The sequence below is a fragment of the Lepus europaeus genome, chromosome X (genome assembly GCF_033115175.1).
Source record: "Lepus europaeus isolate LE1 chromosome X, mLepTim1.pri, whole genome shotgun sequence".
NCBI classification, from domain to species: domain Eukaryota; kingdom Metazoa; phylum Chordata; class Mammalia; order Lagomorpha; family Leporidae; genus Lepus; species Lepus europaeus.
Genome location: NC_084850.1, coordinates 107,773,421 through 107,785,738, shown reverse-complemented (window position 1 = coordinate 107,785,738; position 12,318 = coordinate 107,773,421). Strand labels below are relative to the sequence as shown.

The window sequence follows — 12,318 nt, the reverse complement described above, 5'->3', positions numbered from 1 at the left end:
CACCTGCTCAATCAAAGCCCATCCTCACAGGCAGGATATTTTAAAAATACTTTGCTCCCTAAAGTTTACTTTATTAAGTTACAATTCACCAATTTCACTGCCTTTTGTCATCATTCCAAAAAAAGTTCTCTCTCTTGTCCCTTCGCAGTCAGTCTCTTTCCAGCTTCCCTCTCTCCTGCTCAACAGCTTTTATTCCCACTGCTCAAAGCAAATTCTGGTTATCAATTAACTTACAAGCAATAGTGAATTCTATAATGCAAATTGTATCTGGGACTTAAGTATCTGTGCTATATCCAATTCAAGTTATGAAAACTTATATGTGGGGATAAATGTTTTAGATTCTTTATGTATAGAACTATGGTACAGACCTCTCATAATTTATTAAAGGAAGCAAACTCCGCAGAATACAGACACTATGATTCTGCCATTATGCTTATTAAAATAGTCTGTCTCCAGGGGTGGGTGCTGTCATGCAGCAGGTTGGGTTGGTGCATGGAACACCCCATACACCATATCCAAGTGCTTGGTTTGAGCCTCGTTACTCTTCACTTCAATTCAGCTTCCTGCTAATACACCTGGAAGGCAGTGGCTGATGGCCCAAGTACTTGAGTTCCTGTCAAATGGGAGAACTGGATGGAATTCTTTGCTCCTGCATTGTGTCTGGTTCAGCCCCAGTTGTTAGAGGCATTTGGGGAGTAAACAAGCAGATGGAAGATTTCTCTTCTCTCTCCCTCTTCCTCCTTCCCTGTTACTCTGCCTTTAAATAAATAAATAAATCTTTAAAAAAGAAAAAAATAAGATAGTCTGTCTCCAAATAGCTATGCCTTTGAGCATAATGTTCTGCCATTAGGTATCCATTTATCTCCTTATAATCAAGGAAAGTGCTATTGATACTTCCAAGATGCTTATTCTCAAGTGATATGACAAATCTGCTGATTTGAGAGAGAGAGAGAGGGAGAGAGAGAGACTGAGAGAGCAGAGCTCAACCTAGATGGGAAGGGTTTCACATTTTAATAGGTAGGTACAACTGTTAATTAATGCTATAACTAGTACTCCAACAGTATTTTTTCACTTTGTGTTGCTATGTGGGGGCAAACTGTTGAAATCTTTACTTAATATATACTAAACTGATCTTCTGTATATAAAGAGAATTGAAAATGAATCTTGATGAGAATGGAAGGGGAGAGGGAGCGGGAAAGGGGAGGGTTGCTGGTGGGAGGGAAGTTATGGGAGGGGGGGAAGCCACTGTAATCCATAAGCTGTACTTTGGAAATTTATATTCATTAAATAAAAGTTTAAAAAAAATAATAGGTAGGTACAGTGGTGGGAAGCCTCTAAGATGTTTCCTGCACCCTAGTGTTCACATCCTTGTATAATCATTTGCCTCCCTCAGAGTGTGAACCGAACCTAATGATTCATTTCTCATGAACAGAAGAGGGCACAAGGGATAGGTCACTTCTGAGATTAGGCAATAAAGACTGAGTCTTCTGTTGGGTACTGTCTCACTTTCGCCCTCTTCTTGGTCACTTGTGCTGGGGAAGCAAGCTGCCATGTTGGAAAGAGCCCTCTGCAGTCCTGCCAACCATGTGAATGAGCTGGGAAGAGGATCTCCCTGCAGAGATCCTGAGACAGGCACCCAGCCGAGCCAGAGTGCTACTTCCCACCCACAGAATCAGCAAAGTGATAAATGCTGCTCTGCAACCATAAGCAATGTGCTGTGAGATTCTGGTATTAAATTAGCTGCAATTTGAGATACAAATAACTAATGCTAGAAAATACGACAATGAATTCAATCACTAGCCTCCAGATTTTCTAATTTATCTTTGGCTCTTATACTAGTATACATTCCTTCCAGTAGATAACCACATTGAAGTGAAGGCTTATTTTAGTTTTCTCATTGGAATTTCTATGGAGATAACTGCAGATTCACAAGCATTTGTTACAAATAATATAGAGGGAGGGATCCTCTGTGTGGTGCCCTGTGCTCGGGTTCTCTGCATCATTATAACCAGAATGCTTACACAGATACAATTCACCCATCTCATTCAGACCATCTCAGTTTTACTTGTAGTCATCTGCGTGTGTGTTGTGCACATTTCTTACATTTTAATGATCTCACATACTCAAATTATACCCCTTTGTAATTAAAATCTGGCCATTATAGTATTCCTTATAAACATCCTTTCTGATGGCAAAGTTGTTAAGACACATCATTTCACAGCTCCATATTAACAAACTGAAAATGGATTCTGTAACACAAAGTAATAAAGATCAATTAAGGCTATGTAATTGTCAAAGGAAAATTCACTTACCCTGACAGTTTTCTTGAAAGCAAACTATAAAACAAAATGTTACCCTTTTCCCAGAAGTAATGTATTCGTGTTTGCAATTCAGCTGTGAAATAACATTAAATACTGCTGAAATTTTAACACTGCCTCTTTCTCCTCTAACAAAAGTAATAAATTAATATTATTGGTTTAACAATGCCTCAGGAAATTAATATAACCAAGTTTTTTATTTTATGATCAGGCAGTGTTAAAATCCACACTTAAACATCTAAACACAAACAGCCAAGGAAGAAGTCAAGCTGATTATGAACCATGCAAAGCCAAACACTTTTGCATAAAAGATAAACCTGAGAGGAAAACAAAGGGATACCTACTTTCTGCTGCTAGAAGTCCTAGTAGGAAGGCAGCATATGGACAAACAACAAACAGTATGAATTTAGAGCAAGCAGGTTATCAAGCACCGGTTGGGCCCCCGAGATGGGCCACAAGCAGCATAGTCCCCCAGCTGACCCGGAAGTGAGTCCTAGTGTTCCATGAGCACAATCACTGGGACTGCTCAGGATTTCAGACAACAAACACTGGGTTCGAGTCTGACTTCTTTGATTTGAAATATGAGAACAGACTATTTCCATGTTGTATTGTTAAGTAACAAAGCAACAATATACTGTTGATCCTAAGATTAGACTCAATGAATTCTAGCACATGCATGCAAATATCCTTTAAAGAAAAAGTATCTTAACATTGTTAAAAAAACATAAATATGTTTGTCTTTTCTTTAGATAATAAATCAAGAAACTGATTCATTTTTAAATTGTTCTTTTAAATATTCATATTTTCCTAAAATCCTTTAATTAAATATGATTACTTAATTTATAGAAACAATAAGCTGTATTTTGTGAGCGGGCGACTTTACCACTCTTCTTCAGACTTTGTTTTTTTTTTTTTTTTAAGATTTATTTATTTATTTGAGAGGCAGAGGCACAGAGAGAGAGAGAGGGAGAGAGAGAGAGAGGTCTTCCATCTGCTGGTTTAGTCCCCAGATGGCCACAATGGTCAGAACTGTGCTGATTGAAGCCAGGAGCCAGGAGCTTCTTCTGGGTCTCCCACATGGGTACAGGGGCCCAAGGACTTGGGGCACCTTCCTGCTTTCCCAGGCCATAGCAGAGAGCTGGATCGGAAGTGGAGCAGCTGGGACTCAATCCAAGCCCATATGGGATGCCGGCACTGCAGGCGGTGGCTTTACCCGCTACACTACAGCACCGGTCCCTGGGATTGTAAAGATCAGTAAAATTTTAAGAAAATTTTTTGGAACCAAATTGGGACTGTCATTTTTAACTTTTGCCAATTAAAGGCATTAAAAAACTTTACCCTCCTATCATTATAATTTCATATAAAGAATAGAAAAGGTATTATGTAAAGATGGAAAACACACACAGTCCATCACAAGAAAGGACAGTTGGTGATCTCATACTACGTGTTTGTTCTTTCTTTGTCTCTGTCTCTCTCTACTCCTTTCCTTCTCTGTTCCCCTACAGCTGCATCGTACAAGCAAGCACATGTTCTCTTATTTTTCTCTTCTTGTCATGGGTTGAACAACCTTTTAGGTAATGATGAAAAGTACTTGGTGTTCTGTATTGTAAAACAAACTTATACAAACTGAAATGGAAAGACAATGGAAGGGATAACTTTGGGAACATAAATGATGCAGAACTTAAGTACTAGTATAAACAGAGAAGAATTTAGGGTTGAAAATTATGAAAATACTTAAAAATAAAAATGAAATGAAAACGTAAGTGTTTTAATTTATGAAAGCATAAAGCTCTCCATGAGTCCAGATAAAATATATTATCAGCTTACTGCAACAAATCATACAACCATTACTATTGGATGAGGAAAAGCATAATTGCTGGTAGATAGGTATGTAATAAGACTGATAATAAAAGTAGAATGCTTCCTTTTAAGTGGCTTAGTATTAGAAGTTAATTTTAGGAATATATGAATAAAAATTCCTGATGGCTAGATGAAATTTAGGAATTTAGGAAAATGTAAGGATTTTCCTCAAAATTTCCTTTGCTTTGACATGTGAATATATAAAGATTTCTCTTCATTTAGGGAAGGTAATTAGTATTAGATATGCACATAGTATTTTAGTCTTCAGTTTGTAGTACCCCACAGTACCATTTAAAAATGCATTTCAAACGAAGGTAGGAATTATGCAGAAGATCCAGGAATTTAAAAACAAAAGAAACAAAAAAATGGAGTGTGAATGCGAGAAAGGGAAGGCAAGAAGGTTTGCCAAATTGTAAACCACTCATTTTAAGGCTTGCAGGCTACCTGCAAAATGGTATGAGACATTTCTTGTTTAATAATCAACTATTATAATCAGGAACTATTTCAACCTAATCATTTAAAGATTGTACCGAAAAATAGAAAAGAATTGGGTAACAAAGATGTATTTAATAGAAAATATGCACATCTATACATATAGATAACTCTTGTTCATAAAATAGAGGTGGGGAATGTCAGGCCTGGTCCTGTTAAGGCAACTGCAGGTGGAACTCAAAATGCAATCTATCTATAGCAGGCTGACTTTTAAGTTGATCATTTTGTTTGATAATTTTGTATGGCTCACAAATGCTGTTGTAAGTATCCAAATGGCTCTTGGCAGAAAAATGGTTCCCCACCGCCATGGGCCTAAAGGATCAAGCTGACTCTTCTCAGAAAGGAACACTTAGGAAAGAGCTTATTAATTCCTTGCTAGGCTGATGTAAACATTAAGGGACAACAAGATTGGGTCTCTGAAGTCATCTCTAAGGACTATAGTGCTCTCTAAGCCCATTTCTGAAGATGAAACTGGTAGCTGAAATCTTGACCTAAAATCTCCGAGAGATTTATCCTAAATTAATTCTAACTATGGGACTGTCTCACGTAGTTACACCATGACATACAAACCATTACTGGATCTACTCTCGAAGTCCGGTCAACTGTAATCTGAGTGTGAAGAGAGAAGACAGAAGTTCTGGCGAACAGAAAAAGTGCAGGGAATTACATGAATGGGAAGAAAAAAGACAACATGAAACAGTCAGGAGCCTTGGGGACCTTGCCTATCAACACAATGGTGTCCTTGCCTATCATGTGGTAAGGCCTCTGGATAATTACCAAGTCAACACAAGAGGAAACAGAGAGGATTTCTCCTCAAAAAGTCTCTTCTGTGGGATTCCCATTTCTGAAGGGTTTTGGAAATTACCTTCACTCAAAAGAGGAAGATTCACATCCAGGTTGGTAAAAATCAAAATGAGGAACTAGATACCTGCAGGAGTGGGAAACTTGATGCTCTCATTTTGCATGAGGAATAGGCACGTAGGGATTGGTAAAAAAATTCAGTGTTTGTATATGTGTGCCTCTGTGACTGTGCACGTATGTGGATAAACAGGAAGGAAGAAGTATAAACACTGAAAGATGTCTGTGGGTAAAGCAAGGAAGAGGCATCAGTACATTGCTTCTTCCTGTATTGCTAACTGTGGGACCGACACCTAACTCAGGCTTTATGAAGGGCCCTGAGCCTGGATTCCAGTGTGAATATTTGAATATTGAAGAAGTCAGACCTAGAATGTGGAAATCAAATCAGCAGCACAAAGTCAACCACATGACTGATCTGAGGCCAGAGGACATGTGACTCAGGAGTTTAGCAAATAAATATAAAAATAAAATGTAAAAACTCAAATACACACATACACACACATGCACCTACATACATACAGAAATAGATCCTAAGGATTTCTAGTAAATGGTTCTTAAATACCTCATTGGTGAGATGAAAATCTGAGCATTTTATAAAATGATTTTGTGAGCCCTAGCATATTTTTTTCAGGAATGCCTATATACAGTTCATCACAATAGGTTAACTCTTCTATGTTCTTCAACCTTGAATCCTTGAATCCTTACGTATCTCTGTGTGTTATAGACTTTATATACAAAGAAGAACTTAATAATTGTTTCAAGAGATAACTCCCAAGACAGCTTCACACCGAAAGATCCAACTCAAAGCAGTGCTGTCTTGAAGTCTGATGTAATACAGTTGACACGGGGAAAAACCTTACACATGAAGGTTTTGTTGAGGAAGAAGGTAATCGGAAAGATCCAAAATGCCTGACTACAATGTTGGATTGGAGGAAGTGCAGTGTCGGGTCTGGAGTGTAGAAAGGGGAAGAAGTATTACTGAGGTAAAAAGAAAAAAGTGCAATGTTGGTTTTGCAGAGCAGGAGAAAGCAACTTCGGTATTAAAACAAAAAGGAACAAGGCACATGTAAACAGGATTTGGTTGCTGACAAGCTTCCTTAGAGGATTTGACTAAGTTCATAGAAAAAGTGTGTTCACAAGTGAAGAGACAGGATGTAGATGCCAAACGATTCATGTGGAGGTGAATGAATTAATGATCCCATTACCTGAGGAGGTAGGGTCTTCGGAGAAATCTGGCAACTCTTCGGGGGGATCCCCATAGAATGAATTGAACTTGTGACTTGACACAGCGGCTAGTACTGCACCCTAAAGACAAGAGATGAAAAAGTATATGAGCAAACACACAAGCATAAAAATGTTAATTAACAGATACTTCAGGATTATTCACAAAGTCAAATACTCATGCAAGAGATAATGGCTAGAAGAGAGAAAGCTTTTAAAATAATTTTCAATTCCTTTGAATAAATTATATTTGCATATTCCAGAATAATACTGTTGAGAGTTGCAAAAGCATATGAAAGCACTTAAATCTTGAACTCAAACATATATCACACAATGCACCATTCTGTAGTCATTAGACAATGGTACTTCAGAAGGATGTTTAATGAAAGAGAAGGATGTTACATTAAAAAGGTTTTAAAACAATGTATAGCATGATCTCATTATACCCTGACAATACAGCTATTGTAAAAGAATGAACAAATACCAGAATGTTAGTACTATTCATTTTCTCTGGGTGGCATGATCACAAGTTATTTTTCTTTTTTCAATCTTTTTTTCACCCTTCCTTTTTGTTCTTTAACGACTATGAGTGTCTCTTGCACAATCATTTTCAATCAGGCTACATATCAGAATTAACCACATGTGACTCTGTCAAGCTCTGATTCCTAGTTGAGAGTCACAGCCATATTGAGTGGGTGACATCCCTCAGGGCCACTGAGTGGAACAACTTGGGAGTTACTGTTTCAGGAGCAGGGAGAACAGTAAAACTTATGGGTTTGTTCCCCAGCTCTGCGAATTCCCAGCTACAGGACGCTACTTGAGTGAATAATTTAACCTCTCTAGGCTTGCTTTTTTTTTCTCTATGGTTTCTTATCTGTAATCTGTTTCTAATCTGTAATCTTCATGTTAAAACCAACATACAAAATAAAACACAACAAAAACCCAACATGTATTTTACCTCACAGGAATGTCAAAAGTCATAATGTATGTGGACATGCTCTCAAACGATAAAGCATTTCGTAAATGCAAACCATTACTAACACTAACACAGAGGTGGAACATGAGCACAGTTTTTGGCTGGTCTATGTAGAAGTGTGCTTTTAGAGCATTTAAATATCAAATCATTTAAATATGTATTTTAGATATTGAGTGAGCTCTTAGAATTTTCCTGAAAGGAAAGATCTCTTCTGTTGAGGCATTTGTTAATAAAAGCATGGAAATATTAATAGAGCACTTTTCCACAAAGTTCACTCTCTTGGGAGTCATGTGGTAGTTTCTTTCTATAAACTGAAAAACAGACTGTTGAAAGACAGAGACGTGATCTTGATGCTACCAGCCCAGGCAACAGTATAGATTTCCAAAAGTCCAGGGCTAATGCACAGAGATTCTTATGAGGAATTAAAGCTACCACATAAAAAAAAAAGAACACAAAAAAACAAAACAAAACAAAAAAAAAACAACAACCAGTACTGAATATTGAGTTCTTCTTTCTATAGAAATTTATTTCATTTTATATATCATACACGTTCCCTAAAAGCTGGGTGGGAATGGAATTTTTATATAACACATAATTTTTCCCCACACTGAAACCAGAGTTTTAGAGATGTTTTAATTTTGATATCCAAATGAATTTCAACCAAGCTTCTTAATATGTTAGTTTAACATTTCAAAGCTTGTTCTCACCACTACTGTAGTCAAAGATCCATAAATACTTATTCAATTAGGAAAACACTGTTTTGTGACTGGTGCTGTGGCGTAGCCGCTGCCTGCAGTGCCGGCATCCCATATGGATGCCGGTTCGAGTCCTGGCCTCTTTACTTCCGATCCAGCTCTCTGCTATGGCTTGGGAAAGCAGCAGATGATGGCCCAAGTCCTTGGGCCCCTGCACCCATGTGGGAGATCTGGAAGAAGCTCTTGGCTCCTGGCTTTGGATCAGCACAGCTCCTGCCATTGCAGCCATCTGTGGAGTGAAGCAGTGGATGGAAGACCTCTCTCTCTTTCTCTCTCTCTCTGCGGAGTGAAGCAGCGGATGGAAGACCTCTCTCTCTCTCTCTGTAGCTCTGTCTTTCAAATAAATAAATCTTTTTAAAAAATTCTATTTAAGAAGTCCCTGAGACACTCCCCCCCCCCCAAAAAAAAACAATAATAGTATCTTATCTGTCTTAGGGGCAGTAGTTTTGTTTGTTTAGTTCTCTAAATTCAGTAACCACATGTCGTTCAAATATTCAATAGAGATATGTAAAACAGCAAAAATGATTCTGAAATAGTTCATGGATTCCAGGAATTTTATTAGAGTTTGAGAATCAATCTTAAAGATGACTCATTCTAAGAGATTCATTTTGTAGATGAACAAATTGAAGCTCAGAGGGGCTTATTATATCATCTGCTTAAGGGTGCTGTCAACTTAGAGACACAAGAGTAGAGAGAACTAAGGTCCATTCACTACTCGGAAATTCAAAAATTTCTACTACATCCTGGGCGACAATTTTTTTCAAGAAAATATTTCTTTATTTGAAAGGCATAGCTACATGCAGAGAGGAAGAGATAGACATCTTTCACTAGCTGGTTTACTCCCCAAATGCCCTCAACAGCTAGGTCTTGGTGAGGCCTGAAGCCAGGTGCCAGGAACTCCATCTGGATCTCCCACAAGGGTAGCAGGAACCCAAGTAATTGAGCCATCATCTGCGGCTTTCCAGGTACATTAGCAGGGAGCTGGATTGGAAGTGGTGGCAGGACTTGATCCCAGCCACTCTGATATGGGATGTATGTCAAGTGACAGACTAATATGCTGTGCCACATTTGCAATTTTTTTTTCTGTGAAGGCCCAGACTATAAATATTTTAGGTTTTGGAAGCCATATGATTTATTTTGTAATTACTTAATCTGCCATTTTAGTCACAGACGACATGCAAATAAATGTACATTGCTGTGTTCCAATAAAACTTTATATAAAAACAGGCAGAAGTTGGATATGGTCTTCAGGTTGTAATTTGCCAACCTCTGTCCTACACTATCACAATTGAAGGGCTTGTGAGAACAACAATAACATAAAATCATATCGCATACAAGCAGTTCTTCAACTTCTGTGGTTTATTAAACCCTTGACAAAGAAGTCTTCCATCTGAAGGTATATTTCAGTATGTTTTAAGAGTAAAAATAATTTAAAGTTAAGAAGACTATTCACAATCCATTAAGAAAAATAACATTGAAGTTGTAATTGTATATTATTAACATTCCTACTTTCTCCAGTTATGCACAGTTCAGGAACAGAAGAGATCAATCAGAAAGTCAGAGAAGCATGTAAGCTACATTTTTGCAATTTGAAAAATCAATAAAGGAAAATTTTAGAAAATTACCAGAAATCCCGCTTGCTTTCTATATATACAGAGAATAAATGTGTTTTCTATTCTCAACTCAATCACATGGTTTCAATTCATTATTTTCTAGTCTTGCTGCAATAATGCTACCCAATTACAGAATACTGTGTCTATTTATAGAGAATTTCTCTGACATACTTCACTGCAGGGAAATCTGCTTTCTAGGGTAGAAATAATTCATGAAGCAAAGGGATGACTTGTGGAACAGATTCCCTTCTGATAGATCGACAAACTCAGATACCCAGACTCTCCTTTGCTCAGTAACTCCCTTCAGGAAGTGACACTCGGGGTTGGGGTGCAGATATACTCCCTTAGATGACCCATACCCACTGAGCACAGATTTCCCACACTGCCTAGATCACATAGTCTGTCCCATGCATCCTAATACTCAATTTGAGCAAACAGGATCCTTGTACCTAGTCCTGTGTTCAGGATTATGTAGTTTACTGAAGGAAGTGTTGTTTCTAGATGGTTTCCTTTTTACTTTAGAAATTACCATTTTAGAGCTTAGTATGAATTAAAGGATGAAAACCTTCAAATACGTGAAATGTCTGGCAATCAAAAAGAGAAAAGAAAATTTCCATCATCATTCACAGTGATAAGAAGAAATAACTAAAGGAGAATAATAAGTGTGTAATAATAATTCATATCACATGTGGGGTTCCATAAACTTTAACTACAGTTTCAAAGATAATCTGAAAATGATCTCAATGCTTTCTATTTATTCAAATAATTTTAGGGATTCATTGCTTCCTGTAGTCTGCTGAAGAGACTAAATGCCTAAATAAATGTATGAGTATGAAAAGAACAATTTATGACTGTTGAGCACTGATACTATTATAACCAATAATGAGTAATTATTGACATTTCAGCAGAGCTAATCAAATGAGTAATATTTTATATTCTGGCAGTAGAAAAAAAATCTAAGACTTTCAGAATGACGAAAAGGTTTAACAATGCCAATAATAAAGTCACTACCTAAAACATATAATATTATTTCTGGCAATGGAAAACTGAAGCCCTTGCCCTGTCCAACAGCTGGTAAATTAAATTATGATTTGGACATATAATAGGATATTATACAACCATTAAGTTTGTGTTTTAAAATAATGACTCTCAATAAGGTAGATGCATCAGAATCATCCATGGAGTTTTCTCAAACTGCACACCCCTCCAACCTTCCATAGGTATCTAGGGCTGAGGAAGGCAGGGTGGTCCCCTGACTGAGTGGTACAGTGATACACTGTTACTGATGGCAACTAGTCAAATCTTGTACCTGTGCTGAAGTGCAGGCTGGTATGTAGGAATATTTTGTCATAAGGCAGAAAAAGGTAGCTTTTTTGAAACTACCATGAAATAAAAATTAACCATTTTACATGTATAATCAAGTAATTTTACAGTGGTATTTAATTGAAAAGGCTAGTCTTTCTCCATTGACTTACTTCAGCACTTTTGTCAAAAATCAATTGACCATAATAGTCTTAAAATGAATTAAGAAACAATTCCACTCACAATAGCATAAAAAGTAACATTCTTAAGAATAAATTTAACAAATGAACTATAAGAGTCATAAACTAATATTGCTGAGAAAAATTAAAGATCCAAATAAAGATATATTTAATGTTCATGGGCCAGAAGACTCAACATTGCTGAGATGACAATTCTTCTCAAACTGATCTACAGATTCAATACAATCCTAACAAGGTTTTAGCAGCAACTGACAAACTGATTCTAAAATTTATATGGAAATGTAAAGGTCATATAATATCCAAAACAATCTTGAAATACAGGACAAAGTTGGAGGTCTGTACTTTCCAATTTCAACAACTATCAGAAAATTACAGTTATCAGGACACTGTGGTGCTGGTACAGGGATAGATATGTAGTTCAGTGGAACAGAATGGAGAGTTCAGGAATAAACCCTTATATTTTTAGTCAAGTGATCTTTGACAAAAGTGTTGATGCCATATTGGAGAAATAGTAGCCTTTTCCACAAATGGTGCTGGGATAGGTGGATATTCATGTGCAAAAAGAGACTTTATCTCTATTTTCTACATGAGAACATTGAGGCACAGAGAGCTGAAATAATTTGGTCAAGGTCACACAGTTAGGGTCAGAACCAGGATTCATCCAGGGCCATATAGCACCAGAGCTCACTTTTTCTTAACATGCTATACTCCTCCTCTTTCTTC

The 12,318-nt window shown here is 37.2% G+C and overlaps 1 protein-coding gene across 6 annotated transcripts in view; it reads right to left on the bottom strand.

Moving 5' to 3' along the window:
* CASK (calcium/calmodulin dependent serine protein kinase) overlaps nucleotides 1-12,318 on the bottom strand; it is a 377,037-nt gene that overhangs the window by 93,353 nt on the left and 271,366 nt on the right. For all 6 annotated transcript variants that reach the window (XM_062184520.1, XM_062184522.1, XM_062184523.1 and 3 more), the window contains exon 10: nucleotides 6,734-6,833. In XM_062184520.1, the coding sequence (XP_062040504.1) occupies nucleotides 6,734-6,833 (100 nt within the window). The remainder of the gene's footprint in view (nucleotides 1-6,733; nucleotides 6,834-12,318) is intronic.